Source organism: Musa acuminata, unplaced genomic scaffold, assembly GCF_036884655.1.
Source record: "Musa acuminata AAA Group cultivar baxijiao unplaced genomic scaffold, Cavendish_Baxijiao_AAA HiC_scaffold_1137, whole genome shotgun sequence".
NCBI lineage: Eukaryota > Viridiplantae > Streptophyta > Magnoliopsida > Zingiberales > Musaceae > Musa > Musa acuminata.
In genome coordinates, this window is record NW_027021349.1 from 1,831,784 (window position 1) to 1,858,250 (window position 26,467).

The following is a 26,467-nucleotide window of genomic DNA, read 5'->3' on the forward strand; positions in this document are numbered from 1 at the left end:
ATCAATCAGACATAACATTTGTCCAACATAATTCATGCAATGAAAAGAGCTTTGTCCTTCAGTTAAGGATTCCTTTCAATCTCTTAACAGGAGTTACTTGTGTCAGATATTTTGGATATCTATCATTCTGAAAGGCCTCAAGTTTCAACAGTGAAGATGAATGTAGAGAGAAAATAAGAGATAATTGGTCAATCTAGACAATTATAGATGAATAAGCTCTTTATATTTACATGTCATTAAAGAACAAATGATGTGCCATTAAATGAACCAAGAGAAAAATCAACAAAGAAAGATCAACTCACACTCATCATGTTGTTTTTTGTCAGCATTAAACAAAGCAAAAGAAAGCGGTAAAACTTTGAGAAAGAACCCTAACTGGCATAGGAATCAGTTAATATCCAAGTACATATCCACTCTCACAGGTTCTCCTCTGATCCATTTAATGCTCCTCCCTTGCCTCCTTCACAGTCTTATTTCTCTTTCTGTAGAGCTTCTGGTGTCGGAGAGGACAGAATTTAGATGTGCAGCTGAGGCTTTCGAGTCACATTTGGTACACTGGTTGGAGGAGGACTGAAGGAAGGTGAGGATCTTGTTTTCTCTTTGAATACCTTCAATCTGAGATCGAACTGGATTTACTGGCTTTCTTCTTAACTATGGTAAATCTATGATGTATTTTTTCTAGTCGATGGGATTTAAAGCACCAAGTGATGTTTAAGCTCCGCTGCAGGGTCATTTGAAGAAGGATTGCTGTGGTGATTGTTGCAGAGTATCAGCTGCTGAAGAAAGGAAAGAGATGGAATCCTTAGCAAAGAGCAGAATGGATGACCTGCTATCTGCTGAGGTTGGAAAGCATGATTATGATTGGTAACATAACCATAAGCCGAGCCTTGTTCAAGCTATGTTCACCATTTAGATGTATGTCTTCTTCTTGCACTGAGAGATCAAATGAAACTGGATATGATATGCTTTTTTCCTTCATCTAAATCTTAGTTTCTTTGGACCTGCAGAGGTTTTAGATACAAGACTTTTGACATCTACACTTTGTAATCAAATTCATACTGCTTATTGATCTCAAGAATTATAGTTTCTTTCCTAAATTGTAGATAAGCTGGTATGATTTTTGCAGCAACAGCATGTTATATCTAGAATTTTAGAAAAATATAGGCAGTAAATCCAACAACGTGGACAAAGAAGCTGAACCACAAGGAAAAAAAATTAACATTTCTCTGCCAAATCTTCATTTCTAATGTAAAAGTGAATCTAAGAAAATTCAGGAACAGTCTTCAGTATATCTTCCATGGACTGTGTAGCTTAAGCCACTCCCTTTTGGTCACTGTAAAATTGCACTCAGCCAACTTTTCACAGTGCACAACAAACAAGATCCATTCTGCTATAGCTAATAATTTCAAGATCTGATAATACATCTCATGTATATAAATGATGCAGAGAATTCTACATTGCTTTTAAGTTTCAAGTTGAACCCATTTACCACTGAAACTAAGAACTGACAGGCTTCTCACTCCTCCTGGAACTCCTGTTTCTTCCTACTCTGACAAGCAAACATCCAAGGTGACACCAAGGAGCAGATCCAATGCTAGATCTGTTTCCACTGGAAAAGCTTCAAAGGTGAGTTCCTTTTCTTTTCCACCTTTTTATCTGAAGAATTATGATCTTAACATGCAAACTTTTTCCAAATTTCCTGAACATCTCCTATAATTCATACACCTAAATTTTCTAAACCTAATTATCTACCATCTCTAGTTGTATTTTTTAATTAGAATAAAAAATTGTAAGGTGATCATTAGGTATCGATGCGTGTCGGAATATAAAAATGGATGCGCAAAGTTAGTAGAAAAGATAAGAGAAAATAATTAGATATATCGTTTAAGATTATATGAACTTTGCTCATTGACCTGTCAATATATAATTAGTATTAGTGGTGTAAGAAAAAATATATTAAAAACTATAAAGTAAAATTTAAATCCTTTTAATTTAATCAGAATATTATCTTGTGATGATAAAAAAGATCCATATATAATTTCTTGTTGTTGTTCAGTTGTCTTTGAATTAAAATGATTTCTCCTGCAGTTATCTGTGTGTCAGTCAGAGAAAGACAACTCTGTCAAGCCTGCAAGAAGTAGCTCAGCAATGCGGCCTTCCATGCCCAACGCACACTCATCCTTCACCCATTTCTCTAACAGCAGGCAAACAGCACTCCTCAACACCAGCACAGCCTCCGTCACTTCCAAGCCTTCGACGCCCGGCCATCGGTCGAACACAAAGATGACTCCGTTCACGCCCTCTCGATCATCCCCATCACGGTCTTCACAGAATAGTAGGCCTTCTTCGCCAACTGTTCGACCTCAGATCGGCTCCATTGCTCCGAGCACCAGCTCGACCGCCGCAGCCGCAACTCGAACCAACTCCCGGCCATCGACTCCTACTCGTCGTGTATCAGCAGCAGCAGCAGCAGCCGCGGTAGCCTCTGCAAACATCCGAAGCACCTCCCCGGCACCACGAGGCCGAGCTCAAACACAAACGAAGCCGCCTGAGCGTGCCATATCCACCGGCAGGCAACGACGACCAGGAACAGCGTCGACGCAGTCTTCCTCGCCCCTCGTCAGCAGAGGCAGGCTTCAAGAGAACACATCGAACGCTCGGTCGAACCATAAGTTGATCACGGCATCGGAGACCGCAGCCCGGCGAGCCACGAAGCCAGCTCTCAAGAACACCACGGTGAGCTCCTTCCGCTAGCAGATCTGCTGCATGAATGAGGCTCACTGAGCTCTTGCTACCTTGTTGTAGGACATCAAACAAAGCACGGGTGGCATCCGCGGGACCTCCCCCTTCCCTCAGAGCACTCGCTCCGCCGCCCAAAAAGGCCGGCCTGGTCGTTCCTCGGAGCTGGGAGGTTCAACTTGTCGCAGTGTAGCTCATCATGTTGATGCGGCCGTTTCAGATGATGACAGTCGCAATGGAGACATCTCCAATGGCTACAATGGATCAGTTCTGGGCAACCAAGACATTGCTGTTCCATTGAAATCTGCATGACAACCATTGGTATCATAAGATATAAAAGATCAAGTGAAGCTTCCTTGGGTACGTCTGATCATGGCTACATTGATGAATATAGATATCAGTAGATTGTGTGATTCATGTCCACCGAATCCAAACACTCCTTGAGTTTGAACAATTGAGATGAATAAATCACTGCTACACTTTTTATGCCCAAATTGTGATACTAATATAGTAAATTGGACACTGAACTGTATGTATCATAATCTTAAAAAGATACCAAATATCGGATAGATAAGCTCTTCGATCACTGTATTGTTTATCGAACCGATACATCGACTAGTGAGATAATAGGTTGGATGAATTTTTGAAAAGAGAAAATATAATAATATATTTATGTAAAAGCACAAAATATATTTTGATTAAAGAGATTTGTGGTTTTGTAAGTTATTATGATTAAAAAAATAATAAAAATAAAAACACAAATTATAATAACTTACAAAATCATGAATCTTTTGGCCCTTCATGATTCTACCTCATTTCTTCTTCTCTTCTTGTATTGTTGAATCTAATATGTTACATTAGCTTCTTATTTATAGTATTTGAATATTATAAGCTAAAATAAAATTAAAAAGAAGCAAGTTATGATCTGTAGTATTCTTTGGAGTCTTTAAATCTTGAAAGCATATTTGTAGTCTTGTCTACCTTTGTGAATTGGCAAAAATTTGATTTTGAGTCTTTGAATTTTTGAATCATACAATTGTAAAATTTTATAATTTTTGATCAATCTATTTTATTTATTTTAATCAATTATAAAATTTTGATTTGTCTCGAACTAATTTTAAACAAATCTTCAAATAAAAATCAAGCTGTTAGAATTATCAATTACAAAATTTTTTATTTCTAATCTTGAATAGCAGTTCTTTTCATTTTTAACATCAGCAACTTCTTCTAAACCTCATCTATCAACTTATCTGAATTTGCAATCTCCTTTTCTACATACCTTCTTTATGCTACCAACATGAACAAAATTATTTACTCTAATAAAATTTATGTTTTCACTTGCTATATTAGTGGCATCACAACCAAAATCATGTTCATCAACAATGTAAAATGACTAATTATTAAAGTTATCAATAGAAATAAAATCATCCTCTTTTTTCAAAGAGGCACAAAGCTCTCCCATCTTAATTCTTCTTGTTTTTTGTAGTGCTAATCATAATTCTTGATCTATACATACACAGATTTTCTTTTGGAATGACTCTCACAGTCCAAAAAATATATACATTTTAAGTTAGGATAACATAATTTTTATCAAAAAAATTATTTCTGCTATGTGACATATCCCCATCCTCAATAGAAAAAACATTTTGAAATATAATAATAGCTTTTTTACAAATATAATAATAGCTTCGACCCTTTTGAAATCAACCTCTAAATTCAATTCAATGTCTCTTACTTACTCTTTTAAATTCAACTACCTTGAGGAAATCTTATTTGCTATCATGCCCCCGCAAGATTGAGCTTATATTAAGGATGCCGATCTTGGACCGATGAGATGAAAATAGTTTGTGGGCGAGAGGTTTTGTGAGTGAGTCTGCTAGTTGATCAACTATATGTACATGAGAAACACGGAGTTGATGTCTAACAACTTAATCTCGCACGAAGTGGAAGTCGATGGCAATGTGTTTCATACGGGAATGGAACACTGGATTGACACATAAGTAGGTAGCTCCAATATTATCACAATATATTGTAAGAGTAACTGTGGAGTTGACGTTGAGTTCCTTGAGCAAATTTGTGATTCAATTGAGTTCAGCAGCGGCGGTGGCGATGACATAGTATTCAGCTTCAGTTGTAGATCGTGCAACCGTCTTTTATTTTTTAGAACTCCAATTGATTGGAGTAGCTCCAAGAAAGACAATGTACCTTGATGTGGATGTTCTATCATCAAAGTTCCCTGCCCAATCGGCATCAGCAAAGGCATGGAGATGGAGTGAAGCATTTTGCGAAGAAAAATTCCATGATTAAGAGTCTCTTTAAGATACCGAAAATTCGTTTGACTGCAGACCAATGCATAGTAGATGGTCGATGCATGAATTGTGATAATTTACTAATGGCAAATGAGATATCTGGACGGATAAGAGCCAAGTACTGTAATGAGCCAAGGACTTGTCGATATTGAGTCGAATCTGTAGTAGGGCTTCTATCATATAATTTAAGTGATTCACTGGTAAAGAGAGGAGTTGTAACCTCTTTTGCATCTTGTGTGTTTGTCTTTGATAATAAATCTTGAATATACTTTCTTTATGATAGGAAGAGACCTGAAGATATAAATATTGCTTTCATTTCCAGAAAGTAGCTTAAAGTTCCTAGACCTTTGAGGGAGAATCGATCGGCCAAGTGCTTTAGAAATGCCCGAGTCTTCAAAAGATCATTGCCTATGACAATAATATCATCTATATACACTAAAAGATATATTGTGCTGGCAAATGAATAACGAGGTATCAGACATGGAATTGATGAAGCCAATTGAGGTCAAAAACGAGCCAAGTTCTATATACCAAGCCATTGCAGCTTGACGAAGTCCATAAATAACTTTTTGAAGTTTGCAGACATGTCTTGGATACTGAGGATGAATGAAACCAGGAGGTTGCTATATAAAAACATCTTTAGTAAGCAACCCCTGTAAAAAGGCATAGTTAACATCCAATTGTCGTATGTGCCAGCCCTTTGAGATGACCAAACTCAGGATAAGATGGATTGTTGTAGGTTTAACAACGAGACTAAATGTCTCTGTGAAGTCGACACCAGGTCGTTGATGAAACCCTTTGGCAACTAGACATGCTTTATATCTAGCAATGGATCCGTTTGGGTTCCGCTTAATTTGAAAGACCCATTTACATTGGTTGATATTTTGTGTGTAATGAAAGGGTACTAAGGTCCATGTAGAGTTATGGAGGAGCATCATATTTGTCACACATGGCATTATGCTAGTGAGAAGATTTTTGAGCTTTTGAGCTTGAGTGATTGTAGTGGGTTTATTGGCCTCAGTGGAGGAATTTGTTATAACATGTAAGTCAAGGACTTGACGTGGTTTGAAAATATCACTTTTAAAGCGTGTTATCATTGGATGTCTAGGGGCGATGGAAATGGTATATTGTGTTGGTGATATAGCCGAGGGCGAGTCATTGTCATGGACCAGGCCAGCTGTCGGCACGTCAATGTCACTAGGTCTAGGAGAAGGTAAAGCCAGTGGCAATGTTGCCGAGAGTATTACTTCAGTAATAGGGGAAACTTGTGAGGAAGGGAGTGGATAAATAGAGGGAGTGAGAAGCTGTTGAACTAGAGTAATAGTAGTATGCGGATCTTGAGGGTAAGGACTGGACGGTGTCGTGGGAGATTCGTGTGATGAGATCGAAGGGATACTCCAATGATGTATATTTATCGGAGTAGCCTGCATAGTAGGATTGTTTTGAAAAGGAAAGACAGACACCTCAAAAATAACATGACGTGATATAAAGACTTTTTTAGTTTGGGGTTCATAGCATCGAAAAGCATTATATTCAATAGAGTAGCCTATAAAAGTGCAAGGCTTAGATCGTGGTGTTAGCTTATGCGAGGCATTGGGACGGAGCCATGGATAACATAAACAGCTAAAAACTTTGAGTTTATAAAGGTTTAGAAGCTTGTGGAATAATTTTTCAAATGATGATTGGTATTATAAGACTAGAGTGAGCATACGATTAATGAGATAAACTACAATTTGAAAAGTTGCTAACAAAAAAGGTGGTGGCATGGATGCTTGATGTAGAAGGGAGAGACTAGTTTCAACGATATGCTGATGTTTGCATTTGGTAGAGCCAACCAATTGGGGAGTATGTGGGAGTGACTTGAGGTGTTGTATACCATAAGCGGAGAGATAGGATGTGAGGGCTTGATATTCGCCTCCGCCATCAGAGTAAACTGTTCTAATGGAAGATTGAAAAAAATTCTCGACCAACTTTCAAAAGTTAGTAAATACTGTGGAAACATCAGACTTATGATGGAGAGGATATAACCATGTGTACTTAGTGAAATAGTCTACAAAAATGACATAAAAGCGAAACTTGTCAAAAGAAGGAATTGATGTTGTCCCAAAAGGTAATTTATGACTTTAGAGTAAGAAATTGAGGTTGTCCCAAAAGGTAATTTATGACTTTTATTGTAAAGACAAGCATCACAATGAGTGATAGTGCAATTGATTTTCAAGGTAGGAAGAGAAAAATAAGAAAGTAATTTTTGCTGGATAAAAGAAGAGAGATGACCAAGACGATGATGCCATATATCAATCGGATTTGCGATTGAAGAGTGAGCAGTAGGAAGGGTTATTTGCGAAGCGGATGGCCACTTATAAATGTTGTCTTTGTTCTGGCCCTAGACTAAAGATGCCCCCATGCTTAAATCCTTGATAAGAAAAGAGTTATGAAAGAATTCAATCGAGGTATTATTTTGTTTATAGAATTAAGAAATGAAAATGATGTTTCTTTTAATGTTAGGTACACACAGAACATCATCGAGTGTAAAAGTTGTGGTAAGTAAACTAAGCGTTGAGGAACCAGAATGAGTAATAGGAATTCTTTTACCGTCACCAATGATGATATCTTCATTTCCGTCATAGTTGTTATGGATGGATAAGTTCTGAAGATCAAAGATGATATGATGAGAGGCGTTCGAAACCACAATCCAATTAGGTTGGGTAGTAGTTGGAGTAGCCATGAAATTCGCCTAAGGCCACTGTGATGGAGCAGGGAATCTGGGGTGAGACCAACAGACTTTCGCGGAGTGTCCAACTTTATCACACAGTTGGCAAATGACTCGTTGGTGGCTTGTGAAGTCAGGACGCGACGGTTGAGGATTATGAAAGTTACCACCTTGATAGGGATAAGGGGGGTTTGGTCTGGACCCCATAGGGCTAGGAGGTAACTTAGGTACTAGTAGAGCTTGGTGGTTGGGATTTGAGGGCTTTAAGGGTGTTCCCTCTTCTAAGCGTTGAGACACGGTTGTAGTAGTGTTAGTAGCAGAAGGCTGCACCGATGCTGGAGAAGGCTGCACTGATGCTAGAGAAGGCTGCACCGATGCTGGAGAGTGACTAAGATGGAGTTGCGGTCCACAGAAGGAGCCGAGATTCAGTGGTGGCCTTCACGGCGATAGCTCTGATACTATGATAGAAATGAAATATAAAGAAGAAGATTGCATTGATTGAAACAATATACAATACTCCATATTTTTATATGTTTGGAAGGGAGAATTTTCCTCAACATAGGAGGATTTTCCTTAACAGATTTACGATATCTCATCATGTAGTTGGGGAGATCTTGGCTGTTGTTGTTAGTAGCAAAAAGCTGCATCGATGCTGGAGAAGGTTGCAGTAATTTCTGCAGCAATGCAGAATGCAGGAGAGATTTCGCAGCGATGCAGGAGAGATTGTTGCAGCGAGGCAGGAGAAATCTCTACAGCTTGCAACGATTTCTGCAGCGATGTAGGAGAGATTTCTGCAGCAATGCTGGAGAAATCTGCAAGGTTAGAGATAGTTGCAGTAATGCAGTGTTGGAGTTTGGTGGCTGGAAGAGCGGCGGAGTTTTCAGCGGAAGACTTCGGTTGGCAAGGGAGCAGCAGCCGGTGGTAGAAAGAAAGGCCGCGAGTATGCTTCCTTTTGGAGTGTTGCCCATGGAAGAAGTGTCGATGCAGTGGGCGTAGCGACAAAGACGGCAGCAGCGACGACACCACCGTCATCTCAATCTATGCTGCTGCGATGGGTGTGATCTGAGACTAGCAGCCGCAAGTGCTGCAGTAGGCCGTAGTGAATGGTTGCAGCTGAGGGGCGGAGACATCACCGCGAGAGGGATGGTCGAGTGGCTACGACTGCGACCCAAGGGGAGGCAGTGGACTTCGGTCGGGAAGCGGTCATGGGGCTGTGACGGGAGGTGACTGCTTTATTGCTTTAGATTAATGTTGCCGAGGTGCGCCGAGGTAGAGAAAATGACAGGCGGCTTCCAGCTCATGTAGGAGAACACAGCGAAACAAGGTAAACAACGTCGGCGTCGAGCACCTCTGCTGACGAGGTTGTGTAAGGAGTCAAACAACGAGAAGAGGGCTTGCTCTAGGCAAGCAGCTCTGATACCATGTAAATAATTAAACGAAGAAGATAGAAAGATAGAAATTATAGAAGAAACTATGAAATGTATGAAATGTAATTGCATAGTTCATTTAGATTGTGAGCTCTTGATAGCTATTTCTAGATGATACGTCAAAGAAAGATTTTATGGGTATGGATACGAAGGCCCGATCAAACATTATTCTAAATCTCGCTGACGAGGTTTTACGGGAGGTAGCTACGGAGACTACGACTAAGAGCATGTGGGATAAGCTTAAAGCCTTATATATGAAGAGGACAATGGAGAATCATCTCTACTTGAAGCAGAGTTTATGTATGCTTCGGATGATTGAAGGTACATCTATACTCTCACATCTTGATAAATTTGATTCATTAATTATGGATTTAGAGAATATAGATGCGAAAATTGATGATGAGGATAAGGCCCTATTACTTTTGTGTTCTCTTCCCTAATCCTTTAAGTATTTTCGTGATACTATGATTTATGGAAAAGAAATAATTTTGTATCAAGAAATTAAATCTGCACTAAAATCTAAGGAGCAGATAGACAGGGATATCACTAAGGAAAGTAGAGAGAATCAGACTAAGAGTCTGGTTATCAGGGGTAGAACGGATAAAAGGGAATTTGATAGTAGTAGATCTAAATCGAGATTTAAATCCAGACATAGAAATTTGGAGTACAGATATTGTCATAAAATGGGGCACATTAAGACTGATTGCTTTAAATTGAAAAATAAATTAAAGCAAAAGGAAAAAATTGTTGAGAAAACTACTTAGTCCGCTGAAGCTAGTGTAGCAACTGATGAGAATGTTGGAAATATTTTCTTTGCTACTGATGACAGGATGAGGTCTAAAAATGAATGGATTTTAGATTCGGGTTGTTCTTATCACATGTGTCCCAATAAAGATTTGTTTTCTATATATGAATCTTGTAATAGTGGAATTGTTTTGATAGACAATAATACCACGTGTGATGTTGTTGGTAGAAGCACAATCTGAATTAAAATACATGATAGTATTGTGAGGATGCTCACTAATGTTAGACATGTTCATGATTTAAAAAAGAATCTCATCTCTTTAGGCACCCTAGAGGCTTTTGGGTGTAAATACGCAACTAAAGGTGGAGTTATGAAAGTTTCTAGAAGTGCCCTTATTGTTATGAAAGCTTGTAGGTCTGGTAGCTTATATATTTTGCAGGGAACTACTGCCATAGGTTCGATTGTAGTTTCATCATCATCATTGTCTGATTCTGACATCACCAAATTATGTCATATGCGTTTGGGTTATATGAGCGAAAAAGGTTTGAGCATATTAAGCAAAAGGAGTCTTCTTTGCGGACAAAGTACTAGGCCACTGGATTTCTGTGAACATTGCATTTTTGGAAAGCAGAAAAGAGTCAGCTTCAATTATCTGATAATTCACAAAACGAAAGGTACTCTTGACTAAATTCATTCAGACCTTTGGGGTCCAGCTCGTGTTCAGTCTAAGGGTGGTGCCAAGTATATGTTGACTTTCATTGACGATTATTTTAGGAAAGTTTGGATTTATTTTCTGAAGCATAAAAATAATATTTTTCTAACCTTTAAACAATAGAAGGCTTTTATTAAGAAGCAAACATGTAAACAGATTAAGCAGCTTCAAACAGATAATGGCATGAAATTTTGTGAATTTGACTTTGATGAATTCTGCAAAAATGAATGAATTGTTCGGCATCGCACTGTTAGGATGATGCCTCAGCAAAATGGTGTGGCCGAACATATGAACAAAACACTCTTGGAGAGAGCAAGGTGTATGATCTCAAATGTAGGGTTGACAAAGGACTTTTGGGTAGAGACGATTAATATGGCCTATTACGTTGTCAACTACGCTCCTTCTATAGCACTTAATATTAGAACTCTATAGGAAGTTTGGTCAGGTACTCCTGCTGATTACTTTGACTTAAAAATTTTTGGGTGTCCAGCATACATTCATGTAAATAAAGGAAAATTAGAACCTCGAGCTAAAAAGTATATTTTCCTTGGGTATGCTTCTAGGGTGAAAGGATATAGATTATGATGTTCTGATCCCAAATCCCCAAAATTTATAATTAGTAGAGATGTTATTTTTGATGAATTATCTATGTTATCTTCCAAAGAGGAATATACTAGTTGTACAAATGATAGTGCGCAGAAGCAGGTGGAGCTTGAGATTGATAGTTCTGATTCTTTTTAGTCGAACTCTTCTACTCAAAGAATGCCAGTAGATGGTCCCGAGTCTACTGACGAAGATGATCTAGAGGAAGAGCAATATTCCATAGCTAAGGATAGACCACGTAGAGATATTCGACCACCACAAAGATATGCAAATTTGGTTACATATGTTTTGTTTGTTGCAGAAGAAACAAGTGAAGTTGGTGAGCCTACTACCTACTTAGATGCAGTTTCTTGTGATAATTTCTTTAAGTGGTTGATTGCGATGAATGAAGAAATTGAATCTCTCCATTAGAATAGAACTTGGGATCTTGTGAAGCCGCCTTCGGGTAAGAAAATTGTTGGATGCAAATGGGTCTTCAAAAGGAAGGAAGGTATTCCAGGGGTTGAACCTACAAGGTACAAAGCACAATTGGTTGCAAATGACTATAGTCAATTGCCATATATGATTTGGAATTGGAGCAACTTGATGTCAAGACAGTTTTCTTACATGGTGAACTTGAAGAACAAATTTACATGGAGCAACCTTATGGATTTGAAGTTGATGGTAAGAAAGACCGTGTTTGCTTGTTAAAGAAATCCTTGTACAGATTGAAGTAGTCTCCAAGACAATGGTATAAGAGGTTTGATTCTTTTATGTTAGGTCATGGTTACATGAGGAGCATGTATGATGGCTGTGTCTACTTTCGGAAGTTAACTGATGGCTCTTTGATGTATTTGTTGCTTTATGTTGATGACATACTTATTGCAGCTAAGAATTTGTCAGAAATTCACACTTTGAAAATGCAGCTGAGTAGTAAATTTGAAATGCAAGATTTGGGAGCAGCTAAGAAAATTCTTGGCATGGAGATCAAAAGCGAACAAGGAGTTAACAAATTATTTCTGACCTAGAAAAATTATCTCGAGAAAATCTTGGAGAGGTTTGATATGAAAAACACTAAGCCAGTGAGTACTCCTCTTGCTAGCCATTTTCGACTATCTGCTGCTCAGTCACCATAGTCAGTTGAAGAGGAAGAATATATGGTACAAGTTCCATATTCCAGTTCCATCGGCAGTATTATATATGCAATGGTTTATACTCGTCCAGTTATTTCACAAGCAGTCAGTGTGGTTAGCAGATATATGTCTCGCTCGGGTAAAACACATTGGTATGCTGTGAAGTGGATTCTCAGATACTTGCAAGGGACTTCAGATGCTTGTTTGTAGTTTGAGAAAAATCGTAATACTTTGGTTGGTTTCGTCGACTCTGATTATACTGCGGATCTTGATAAACGAATATCTTTGATAGACTATGTTTTTTGCATTGGCGGTTATGTAGTTAGTTAGAAAGCTTTCTTACAACCTATCGTGGCTTTATCTACTACAGAGACAGAATATATGGTAGTGATAGAGGCGATCAAAGAAGTTTTATGGTTAAGAGGTTTGTTCGGTGAATTATATCTGCATCAAGGTGTTACTACAATTTACTGTGATAGTCAAAGTGCTATTCATTTGACTAAAGACCAGATGTATCATGAGAGGACGAAACACATCGATGTGAAGTTTCATTTTATTCGGGATATCATTGCTGAGGGAAAGGTCCTTGTTCAAAAAGTTCATACGAAGGACAATCCAATTGATATGTTTACAAAGCCTCTTCTGGTTTACAAGTTCAAGCAGTACTTAGACTTGGTTGGTGTTCATTGTTGGTGATTGCCCGTTGGGGCTTTTGTGAAGAAGGTGGAGCAAGTTTTATTAATTGTCAATGTTGGGATATGTCAAGGTGGAGATTTGTCAGTTTGGCAAGTCCCATATAGTCCCACATTGAGAAAATCAAGCTTGTTATCTCCTATTACAACTATAAATAAGGGTCTAAGCTTTGAAGCCAAATGCACCACAAGAAAAATCTAATTATTTGCTTTGAGTTTAATTTCTATTAAGTCTTAAAATAGTTTAGGCTTATAGTTTGAGTTTTTCTTGTTTAGTAGTTTCAGGTGTTTTATGGCTTAGGAATATTTTCCTAAGGTATTTGTAATTGTCCCTTTTATAGTAGAGTTTTGCTTTTTCTCCGTCCGCGTAGGTCAATTGATCGAACCACGTAAATCTGGTGTCCTTATCTCTCTTATTTTTCTACTTTATTTTTTTTATTGGGTTATCAAATTACTTTTGGTAAATTTTCTGGACCAGCTCTAGCAACCATCATATACCCGACCAGTGTTCCAAATTACATTGCACAACCAGATGTCTACTCCACAGCAAGATCAATGGGTCCAAAGCACAGGTGAACTTGAACTACAATTTAACCTGGATTCCCCCCGTGGAAGCTGGCTTCTATTACCTTGTCCGGCTACAGAAAAGATCCAGTATCCGATAGTCAAGGTAAACCAGAGAGTCTTTGACATCTACCTTGATAACCAGACTGCAACTGAAGAAGCTGATGTCATAGGTTGGAGTGGCGGTATCGGTATCCCTGTTTACAGGGACTATGTGGTGATGACAATGGGAAGAGGGCAGATGGATCCGTGGGTTGCGCTTCATCCAGATACACTCTCCAACCCAGAGTATTATGATGCCATCTTGAATGGGCTTGAGGTGTTCAAGCTGCAGAACAGTAATAACAGCCTGGCTGGTCTTAATCCAGGAGCACGCTCGCAGCTCTACGTTGATCCTGGAGATCTCAGGAAGGGGAGTGCGAAACATAAGAGTGAAGTTCCTGTTATTTTTGGTGGCGTGGTCGGAGGTTTTGCTGTTTTGCTCGCTGGTTTTTGCCTCATTGGAATGTGCAAATGACAGAAGAAGAAGATGATGAAGGAAGGGAAGGGTGCAGTTACAAGCAATGGGCATTATGGTTTGTCGCCTCTCTCCCTCTATGGCAACACACGTTCAGCTGCGTCGGCTGAGTCCAACCTCTGCCGCTACTTCTCCATTGCAGAGATAAAAGATGCCACAAATGACTTCGATGAGTCCCTTCTTCTTGGAGTTGGTGGGTTCGGAAAGGTCTACCGTGGGGAGATAGATGGTGGGATCACAAAGGTAGCCATCAAGCGTGCTAACCCGATGTCCGAGCAAGGTGTCCATCAATTCCAGACTGAGATTGAGATGCTTTCCAAGCTCCGACACAACCACCTTGTCTCTTTGATCGGTTACTGTGAGGAGAGCTGTGAGATGATCCTAGTCTACGATTACATGGCCCTACCATGGAAACTGCGGCTTGAGATCTGTATCGGGGCTGTTAGAGCTAGCCCCAGGAAATTTACCACAAGGTAATTTTGGCAACACAACAAAGACACGAGCAAATCACTACTATGAAAAGGGATTATTACAAATGCCTTAAGATGTTCCTAGGCCATAAAACACCCGAAAATACTAAACAAGAAAAACTCAAACTATAAGTCCACCTATTTAACTGAGTGTAGACTTAAACCAAAGTGAATACTTAGGTTTTCTTGTGGTGCATCTGACTTCAAAGTCCAGGCCCTTATTTATAGTTCCAATAGGAGATAACAATCCTGATTTTCTCGATGTGGGACTATGGGACTTGCCAAACTAACAAATCTCCACCTTGACATGTCCCAACAAAACTTGCTCCATCTTTTTCATAAAAGCCCCAACGGGCAATCACCAACAATGAACACCAACCAAGTCCAAGCACTACTTGAACTTGTAAACTGGAAGAGGCTTCGTAAGCATATCAGCTGAATTGTCCTTCGTATGAATTTTCTGAACAAGGACTTTTCTCTCAGCAATGATATCTCGAATAAAATGAAACTTCACATCAATATGTTTCGTCCTCTCATGATACATCTGGTCTTTAGTCAAATGAATAGCACTTTGACTATCATAGTAAATTGTAGTAACACCTTGATATAGACATAATTCACTGAACAAACCTCTTAACCATAAAACTTCTTTGATCGCCTCTGTCACTACCATATATTCTGCCTCTGTAGTAGATAAAGCTACGACAGGTTGTAAGGAAGCTTTCCAACTAACTGCACAACCACCAACGCAAAATACATAGCCTGTCAAAGATCTTCGTTTATCAAGATCCGCAGCATAATCAGAGTCGACGTAACCAACCAAAGTGTCACGATTTTTCCCAAATTCCAAACAAGCATCTGAAGTCCTTTGCAAGTATCTGAGAATCCACTTCACAGCCTGCCAATGTGTTTTACCCGGGTGAGACATATATCTACTAACCACACTAACTACTTGTGAAATATCTGGATGAGTATAAACCATTGCATACATAATACTGCCGATGGCACTAGAATATGGAACTTTCACCATATATTCTTCCTCTTCAACTGACTGTGGTGATTGAGCAGTAGATAGCCGAAAATGGCTAGCAAGAGGAGTACTAACTGGCTTAGCATTTTTCATGCCATACCTCTCCAAGACTTTCTTGAGGTAATTTTTTTGAGTCAGAAATAATTTTCCAACTCCTCGATCTCTTTTGATCTCCATGCCAAGAATTTTCTTAGCTGCTCCCAAATCTTTCATTTCAAATTCACTACTCAGTTGCATTTTCAAAGTGTGAATTTCTGACAAATTCTTAGCTGCAATAAGCATGTCATCAACATAAAGCAACAAATATACAAAAGAGCCATCAGTTAACTTCCGGAAGTAAACACAACTATCTTACATGCTCCTCGTGTAACCATGACCCAACATAAAAGAATCAAACCTCTTATACCACTGTCTTGGACACTGCTTCAATCCATACAAAGATTTCTTTAATAAGTAAACATGGTCTTCCTTTCCATCAACTTCAAATCCATGAGGTTGCTCCATATAAATTTGTTCTTCAAGTTCACCATGTAAGAAAGCTGTCTTGACATCAAGTTGCTCCAATTCCAAATCATACATGGCAACTAAAGCAAGCAAAGCACGAATAGAGCTATGTTTAACAACAGGTGAAAATACGTCATTAAAATCAACACCATGTACCTGACTATAGCCCTTTGCAACCAATCGTGCTTTGTACCTTGCATCTTCAACCCGTGGAATACCTTCCTTCCTTTTGAAGACCCATTTGCATCCAACAATTTTCTTACCCGAAGGCGGCTTCACAAGATCCCAAGTTCTATTCCGATGGAGAGATTCAATTTATTCATTTATCGCAATCAACCACTTAGCGGAATTATCACAAGAAACTGCATCTGAGTAGGAAGTAGGCTCACCAACTTCACTTGTCTCTTTTGCAACAGACAAAGCATATGCAACCAAATTTACATATCTTTATGGTGGTCGAATATCTCTCCGTGGTCTATCCTTGGCTATGGAATATTGGTCTTCCTCTAGATCATCTGCGTCAGTAGACTTGGGACCATGTACTGGTATTCTTTGAGTAGAAGAGTTCGACTTAAAGGAATCTGAACTACCAATCTCAAGCTCCACCTGCTTCTGCGCACTATCATTTGTACAACTAGTAGAATCCTCTTTAGAAGATAACATAGATAATTCATCAAAAGTAACATCTCTACTGATTACAAATTTTGGGGATTTGGGATCAGAACACCATAATCTGTATCCTTTCGCCCCAGAAGCATACCCAAGGAAAATGCATTTTTTTGCTCGAGGCTCTAATTTTCCTTCATTTATATGCATGTATGCTGGACACCCAAAAATTTTTAAATCAGGGTAATCAGTAGGAGTACCTGACCAAACTTCCTCCGGAGTTTTAAAGTTAAGTGTCGTAGAAGGAGCGCGATTGACAACGTAACAGGCCATATTAATCGCCTCTGCCCAAAAGTCCTTTGTCAACCCTACATTTGAGATCATACACCTTGCTCTCTCCAAGAGTGTTCTATTTATACGTTCGGCCACACCATTTTGTTGAGGCGTCATCCTAACAGTGCGATGCCGAGCAATTCCTTCATTTTTGCAGAATTCTTCAAAGTCACCTTCACAAAATTCCATGCCATTATCTGTTCGAAGCCGCTTAATCTGTTTACCTGTTTGTTTCTCAATCAAAGCCTTCCATTATTTAAAGGTTAGAAAAACATCATTTTTATGCTTCAAAAAATAAACCCAAACTTTCCTGGAATAATCGTCAATGAAAGTCAACATATACCTAGTACCACCCTTAGACTGAACATGAGCCGGACACCAAAGGTCTGAATGGATATAATCAAGAGTACATTTCGTTTTGTGAACTGCCGGAGAAGTGAAGCTGACTCTTTTCTGCTTTCCAAAAATGCAGTGTTCACAAAAATCAAGTGGCCCAGTACTCTGTCCGCAAAGTAGACCCCTTTTGCTCAATATGCTCAAACATTTTTCGCTCATATGACCCAAACGCATATGCCATAATTTGGTGATGTCAGAATCAGACAATGATGATGATGAAACTGCAACCGAACCTGTGATAGTAGTTCCCTGCAGAATATACAAGCTACCAGACCTACAAGCTTTCATAACAACAAGAGCACTTCTAGAAACTTTCATAACTCCACCTTCAGTTGTGTATTTACACTCAAGGGCCTCTAGGGTGCCTAAAGAGATGAGATTCTTTTTTAAATTAGGAACATGTCTAACATTAGTGAGCGTCCTCACAATACCATCATGCATTTTAATTTGGATTGTGCCTCTACCAACAACATCACATGCAGCATTATTGCCCATCAAAACAATTTCACCATTACAAGATTCATATGTGGAAAACAAATCCCTATTGGGACACATGTGATAAGAACAACCCGAATCTAAAATCCATTCATTTTTAGACATCGTCCTGTTATCAGTAGCAAAGAAAATATTTTCAACATTCTCATCAGATGCTACACTAGCTTCAGCGGACACAGTAGTTTTCTCAACAAGTTTTCCCTTTTGCTTTAATTTATTTTTTAATTTAAAGCAATCAGTCTTAATGTGCCCCATTTTATGATAATATCTGCATTCCAAATTTCTATGTCTGGATTTAGATCTAGATTTAGATCTACTACTGTCAAATTCTCTTTTATCCATTCTCCCCCTAACAACCAAACCTTCAGCCTGATTCCCTCTACTTTCCCCAGTGATATTCCTGTCTATCTGCTCCTTAGATTTCAGTGCAGATTTAATTTCTTGATACAAAACTGTTTCTTTTCCATAAATCAAAGTATCACGGAAATGTTTAAAAGATTGGGGAAGAGAACACAAGAGTAACAAAGCCTTATCTTCATTATCAATTTTTGCATCTATATTCTCCAAATCCATAACCAAAGAATCAAACTTATCAAGATGTGAGAGTATAGATGTACCTTCAGTCATCCGAAGCATATACAGACTCTGCTTCAAGTAGAGATGATTCTCCACTGTCCTCTTCATGTACAAGGCTTTAAGCTTGTCCCACATGCTCTTAGCCGTAGTCTCCATAGCTACCTCCAGTAAAACCTCGTCAGAGAGATTTAGAATGATGCTAGATCGGGCCTTCTTATCCATACCCGCAAGATCTTCCTTTGACGTACCATCTGGAATGTTCTCAGCACCCTGAAGTGCCAAATCAACTCCGTCTTGAACCAGAATGGCCTCCATCTTGAGTTACCACATGCCGAAGTTGACATTTCTATCGAATTTCTCGACAACGATCTTTGTTATTGTCATTGTTGCCAAAAGATCCCGAAACCAAGCTCTGATACCAGTTTGTTAGAGCTAGCCCCAGGAAATTTACCACAAGGTAATTTTGGCAACACAACAAAGACAATAAAACAAAAAGATAAAAGCGACAAGAACACCAGATTTACGTGGTTCGGTCAATTAACTTTGACCTACATGCACGGACGAAAGAGGAGCAAATCACTACTATGAAAAGGGACTATTACAAATGCCTTAGGAAGATGTTCCTAGGCCATAAAACACCCGAAAATACTAAACAAGAAAAACCCAAACTATAAGTCCACCTATTTAACTGAGTGTGGACTTAAACCAAAGTGAATACTTAGGTTTTCTTGTGGTGCATCTGACTTCAAAGTACAGGCACTTATTTATAGTTCCAATAGGCGATAACAATCTTGATTTTCCCAATGTGGGACTATGGGACTTGCCAAACTAATAAGGGCTGCACGTGGTCTGCATTACCTACACACCGGTGCCAAGCATACCATCATACATCGAGATGTGAAGGCAACAAACATACTGTTAGATGACAAAAGGTTTGCAAAAGTTTCAGATTTCGGGCTCTCGAAGATTGGTCCGACCTGCCGACGAGTCCCATGTCAGCACGATGGTGAAGGGAAGCTTTGGTTACTTCGATCCAGAGTACTTTCGAATGATGCAGCTCACAGAGAAATCTGATGTTTACTCTTTTGGGGTCGTGCTGTTTGAGGTTCTGTGTGCTTGCCCAACTGTTAACCGATGCTTTCGTTGGGTCCAGCCATATGGGCTTGGACAATTGAGCTTTCTGAGCCCAAATCAACAATTAAAAGAGAATTATATAAGATAGGACAAGGAGAGAGGGAAGTGATTTGTGCGTACAACGGTAACAACACACAGTGAGAGGAAAAAGAGAGAGAAAAGATAGAGAGAGAAAGATTAGGATTTTGAGTTTTATGATCAGTAGCCAAACATTATCAGTTTTAGCCCAAATTTTATATGGAGAATCCTTGTAGTAAACTCTATAATTCTAATAGTGTTGATATACAGTTTACCTTCTCTAAGGTACTTTCTTGCTATACCCAATTTTTGAGACCTGTAATTCTCTTACGAGGAGATCAATCCTATGTGATGATGATATGTTATTCTTGAGCCAAGATCTATGTTCTTGATGTTATTGTGATCCTCTAGTTATTCTAGAGAAGATTTACTATAAACCTGTTATCATTACTATTGATAGTGGAAGTTTAAGGTGGACTACAGTCCCGTGATTTTTCCCACATTGGGTTTTTCACGTTAAAATATTTGGTCTTAGTGTGTGATTGATTTATTGTTCTATTATTTATGCTATACTGGTTGATATTTGCATTTTGATATCGAGTTGGTATTTTGATACATAAAGAGGGAAAAGAATTATTTCACTTTAATAGGTTTTTCCCAACAAGTGGTATCAGAGCAACATGTTATTTGATGCTAGTTTTTCTTATGTGATTGAAATGGAGCAGTAAGATGGTATGATTAAATTGAACTCATCAAATTATTTCACTTGGAGGCGTATGATGGAAGATTTACTTTATTGCAAAGATTTGTATAAGTCCATCAAGATTAAAGATAAACCTTTTACTATGGACGATGAAGAATGAGAAGTTCAACATAGAAAAACTATTGCCTATATTAGAAAATGGATGGATATAAATTTGCATGAGTATATTTCAGATGAAACCAGAACTGATGTTGTTTAGCAAAGATTTGAAAATTTCTTTGCGAAAAAAACAATGGAAAATAGAATTTCTCTCCTCAAAAGGTTTGTAAATTTGAAGCATAAAGATGGTGGTAATATTGTTGAGCATATAAGCCTATTTCAAAGTCTTGCAAATAAGCTGGTTGCTATGAAAATGAATATAGATGATGAGATACAATGATTATTACTTCTCAGCTCTTTACCAGAAAGTTGGAAAACGTATGTTGTGACAATTTGTAACTCCACGCCAGAGGGGACTCTAACTATAGATATGGTTAAAGACAGTTTACTAAATGAAAATGCCAGAAGGAAAGAACATGATGAATCTTTTTATGGGGCATTTGTTATTGAAAAACAAGAAAGACATGGAAGAAGTCATAGCAGAAATCCACATGGTTATAGAGGAAGATCCAAGTCTAAAAGAGATATCAAATATTTTCACTGTAATAGGCCAGGTCATATGAAGAAAGAGTGTAGGTTTTAAAAGCGAGAACAGAATGAAATGAAGAAAAATAAGAAAGAGATCAATACGATTGCTACTGAAGACAATATCACTATTGTTTGTGATGATGGTTGTGTTAGTCTTGTAGCTCAGGGTAGTAACTGGGTAATTGACTCTGGTGCTTCATTTCATGTTACTTCTCATGGTGATTTCTTCAGATCTTACATTGCTATTGATTTTGGTAATGTCAGAATGGAAAATAGCAGTACATCTAAGATTGTGGGTATTAGAGATATTTGCTTAGAGACTAGTATTGGGAGCAAATTGATACTCAAAGATATAAGGCATGTTCTAGATATTCATCTTAACTTGATATCTATAGGTAGACTTGATGATGAGGGCTTTGCACATTATTTTGGTGAAAGTAAATGGAAACTCACTAAAGGTTCTCTAATTGTGGCAAGAGAAAAGAAGTTTAACTCTTTTTATATCAGGGAAGCTAAGCTACACAAAGGAGAGATTAATGCAATTCAAAAAGGTGAAAGTATAGATCTTTGGCACAAGAGGCTTGGTCATATCAGCGAGAAGGGACTTCAAACTCTTGCTAGAAAGCAGTTCTTACCAGAGTTGCAAAGTACATCTCTTAAATCTTGTGATCATTGCTTAGCTAAAAAAATACATAGAGTTGCATTTCATACATATCCATCATCTAGAAGATCAGATGTTATTGATTTAGTTCATACTGATGTCTGTACTATGCAAACTAGAACTCTTGGAGATGCTCTTTATTTTGTTATTTTTATTGATGACCATTCTAGAAAAGTGTGGGCTTTTGCTTTGAAATCTAAAGATCAGGTATTCGATGTTTTCAAGGAGTTTCATATTAGTGTTGAAAGAGAAACTAGCAGAAAACTAAAGTGTGTTCAATCAAATAATGGTGGCGAGTACAGGGGTCCTTTTGAGAATTATTACAGGTTTCATGGTATCAAGTTTGAGAAAATAGTTCCTAAAACTCCTCAGCAGAACGGTGTGGCAGAAAGGATGAATAGAACTATTGAAGAAAGGATTAGATATATGCTTTCTCACGTCAAGTTACCGAAGTCATTTTGGGGGGAGGCTATGAGAACTATAGTTGACCTGATAAATCTTTCTCCATAAGTTCCTCTTAAAAGTGATGTTCCAGAGAGAGTATGGTGAGAAAAAATATATCTTATAATCATTTGAGAGTCTTTGGGTGTAAAGCATTTGTTCATATTCCCAAAGATAAGAGGTCCAAGCTTGATAATAAAGCAAAAGCATATATCTTCTTGGAATATGATCATGAAGAGTTTGGATACAGATTATGGGATCTAGTGAACAAGAAGATTATTAGAAGTAGAGATATTATGTTTCTTGAAGACCAATTGTTTGATGATAGTGATAATGTTAAGAAGCCAGAAACCTCTGTTTATGTTCCTTGGAGTTTGGGTCCAATTCCTTTACCTGTAGTTTATAATGATCATAGGAGACATGAACAAGAAGATCGTGGTGAGAATGCAAGTGATGATACTCCTACAGTTGATGATGTTGAACCAACTGAACAAGCATCTCCACCACCAGTTGAGATTCCATTGAGAAGATCCATTAGAGAGCGACAACCATCTACTAGATATCTTCCACATGAGTATATTATGCTTACTGATGGGAGAGAGCTAGAAACTTACCAAGAAGCTATTCTACATAAGTATAAGAATGAGTGGGTTAAAGCCATGCAAGAAGAGATTAGATCCTTGCTTGAGAACCACACCTATGACTTGGTAAAATTGCCTAAAGAGAAGAAAGCTCTAAAAAATAAGTGAGTTTACAAATTGAAGTATGAAAATAATAGCTCACAATAAAGATACAAGGCACGACTAGTTGTGAAAGGATTCAGTTAGAAGAAAGGTATTAACTTTGAAGAAATATTTTCTTCAGTTGTGAAAATATCCTCTATCCGAGTTGTTCTTGGTTTAGCTGCCCGCTTGAATTTAGAAGTTGAACAACTTGATGTTAAAATAGCATTTCTTCATGGTAACTTAGAAGAAAAAATTTATATGGAGCAACCAGAAGGTTTCAAAGTCAAGGGAAAAGAAAATATAGTGTGTAAGCTTAGGAAAAGCTTATATGGACTCAAACATGCACCTAGACAGTGGTACAAGAAGTTTGATTCCTTTATGATGAGCCAAGGGTATGATAGAACTACATCTGATCATTGTGTATTTATGAAGAAATTTTCAAATGATGATTTTATTATTTTACTATTACATGTTGATGATATGCTAATTGTTGGCCATGATGTTGGAAAAATTTAAAAGCTTAAAAGAGAGCTAAGTAAGTCTTTTGCCATGAAAGACTTGGGATCGGTGAAACAAATACTTGGCATAAAGATTCTTCGTGATAGGAAGAAAAGGAAGATTTGGCTATCTCAGGAGACTTACATTGAAAAGGTTCTTGAAAGATTCAATATGAGTAAACCCAAAGCAGTTTGTTCTCCACTTGCAAGTCATTTCAAGCTTAGTTCGAAACAACGTCCTACAAGTGAGAAAGAAAAAGAAGAAATGTCTAGAGTGCCTTACTCATTTGCAGTAGACAGTTTGATGTATGCTATGGTTTGTACTAGACCAGATATAACTCATGTAGTTAGAGTTGTTAGCCGATTTCTCTCTAATCCTGGAAAGGAACATTGGGCAGCAGTGAAATGGATATTAAGATATCTAAGAGGTACTTCCAGGTTATGTTTATGTTTTGGCAATGATGAACCTATGTTAGAAGGTTACACAGATGCAGACATGGCAGGTGATACTGATTCCAGGAAGTCCACTTCGGGGTCCTTGATGACATTTGCAAGGGGAACAGTTTCTTGGCAATCTAAGTTACAGAATTGTGTTGCTCTATCAACCACAGAAGTAGAATACATAGCAATTACTGAAGCCTGCAAGGAAGCTTTATGGATGAAAAAGTTTCTACACGAATTGAGCTTGAAATAAGAAGGATATACTGTTTATTGTGATAGTCAAAGCGTCATTCACCTCTCCAAGAATTCAACATATCATTCTAGATCCAAGCATATTGATGTGAGATATCACTGGATTCATGATGTGCTTGAGATGAAAGAATTACAGTTGGAAAAAGTGCATACCAATGAAAATGGTTCAGATATGTTGACAAAGTCTTTGCCTAAGGAGAAGCTTAAAGCATATAGGCGAAGAGCGAGCTTGGTACAACCCACTATATGAGCTGGAGAGGGAGAATTGTTGGGTCCAGCCCATATGTGGGCTTGGACAATTAAGCTTTTTGAGCCCAAATCAGCGATTAAAAGAGAAAGATGTGAGATATGGCAAAATAGGAGAGAGGGAAGTGATTTGTGTGTTCAGTGAATGGCGACAGTGCACAGTGAGAGGAAAGAGAGAGAGAGAAAAAGAAGAAAGAAAGATTAGGATTTTAAGTTTTCTGCTTGACGATCAGTGGCCAAACGTTATCAATTTTAACCCAAATTTTATATGGAGAATCCTTACGATAAACTCTACAATTCTAATGTGTTGATCTATAATTTACCCTCTCTAAGGTACTTTCCTATTATACCTACTTTTTTAGACCTAGAATTCTCTTACGAGGAGATCCATCATATGTGATGATGATATGCTATTTTTGAGCTGAGATCTATGTTCTTGATGTAATTGTGATCTTCTAGTAATTCTAGAGAAGATTTACTGTAAACCTGTTATCATTACTATTGATAGTGGAAGTTTGAGGTGGACTATGGTCCCATGGTTTTTCCCACATTGGGTTTTTCACGTTAAAAGATTTGGTCTCACTATGTGATTGATTTATTACTCTATTGTTTATGCTGTGCTGGTTGATATTTATATTTTAATATCAAGTTAGTATTTTAATGAGAAACTCATTTTGATATACAAAGAGGGAAAAAAATTATTTCATTTTAATAGATTTTTTTCTAACAGATGAAAAGATGAGCTTGTCGGAGTGGGCACTGTACTGCCAAAAAAAAAAAAAATGACATGCTCGACATGATCATTGATCCCTACTCGAAGGATAAGATTGCTCCACTGAGTTTCAAGTGGTTTGTAGAGACTGCAGTGAAATTTTTGTCTGATACTAGGAAGGAACGACCTTCCATGGTTGATGTGGTTCGGAACCTTGAGCTTGCTCTCCAACTACAGGAAAGAGCAGAGGAAAGTGACAGCATCGATGGAGGGATCTCCGATGAGACTGTGTTGTTTGTCGGGATAGAAAATAAGGACTCCGATGATCGATTGATGGAATCGAGCACCACAACGAGCATAGTAGGGCAGAGTCCTGCTAGTTAGGAATCTGAGTGACGGGCTCTTAGCGCCACCTTGTCAGAGATTAAAAACTCAAATAACACGTTAAGTGGATCTTCCCATAATGTTAGAATTGTCATTTTTATTGCAATTAGCAATAGAGATTTGTAATGTAAACCCTACGGAGCTGCAAGAACAGTTGCTTCTTTTGCTTGGAGTGTTTGGATACGTCTCTACTAACAATAGAATTATATTCCGTGTTAGATTTTATTTTCCTCTTATTTCATTCATTTCATATATATATATATATATATATATATATATATATATATATATATATATATATATATATATATATATATAATCACCAGACAAATGCGAGAAACATGATCATAACTGAGTATTCTTTGTTGAATCATGGATTTAGATGATGAAATCAATTAATGAATTTATTAAACTAATATACTTTTAAGATAAGTGACATAGAAAATACATTGATCATAGACGTGAACCAACTATTGAGCAACTATTGAGTAAGAGAATCGAACGTTACGCCAAAAAATTATTGTGTCAAAAATTAGACATCAATTCGTCAACGTAGATCGACGTATCAAAGATTGGACTTCGTGATATATATTCGAGCATTATGTTGGAAGGATCGGATATTGTACGGAAAAATAGGATATTGTGGAAAAATAGACATACTGGTAGAATGGACAATATGTTAAAGGAAAAGACGATATGTCGGAGGTTTGGACAAAGTATTGAAAGATTGGACGACATGCTAAAAGATTAAACAATGTACCAAAGCTTCGTAAATGTGTCGGATATGTGATTGATTTAACAAAGTCTTAATAAAGATCATTTGAGGTCAATTTGAGTTGATATCGAGTAAAAACAATGCTAAATCATCGTAAAGCTATTGGTCTTGAAGTCGGATCGAATTAGGGCCATTAAAAGGTCAAACTGGTGGCCTAAAGTAGGCTTGGGCGATGGTACCATGATGCCCAAGTAATAGTACCGCCTAAGTTAGCCGACAATCATTGTTTATGCTTGTTAGCCTATAGCGAT

The 26,467-nt window shown here is 37.9% G+C and overlaps 1 protein-coding gene and 1 pseudogene across 6 annotated transcripts; both read left to right on the plus strand.

Annotated features, from left to right (window-relative positions):
• The first annotated feature begins 423 nt into the window (after window positions 1–423).
• LOC135583857 (uncharacterized) lies at window positions 424–3,233 on the plus strand. Of its 6 annotated transcripts, none has more exons than XM_065178731.1 (5): window positions 424–580; window positions 728–841; window positions 1,512–1,626; window positions 2,089–2,736; window positions 2,806–3,233. In XM_065178731.1, exons 2-5 carry the CDS (start codon window positions 822–824, stop codon window positions 3,049–3,051), a joined length of 1,029 nt encoding a protein of 342 aa, XP_065034803.1. In that variant the 5' UTR covers window positions 424–580; window positions 728–821; the 3' UTR covers window positions 3,052–3,233. The 6 variants fall into 6 exon arrangements, with proteins under 6 accessions (XP_065034803.1, XP_065034806.1, XP_065034800.1 ...); XM_065178734.1 differs by having other exon boundaries at window positions 431–580; window positions 683–915; XM_065178728.1 differs by having other exon boundaries at window positions 431–580; window positions 683–864.
• Window positions 3,234–8,469: 5,236 nt separating this feature from the next.
• On the plus strand, window positions 8,470–25,450 carry LOC135670971 (receptor-like protein kinase FERONIA; annotated as a pseudogene).
• The last annotated feature ends 1,017 nt before the right edge of the window (window positions 25,451–26,467 follow it).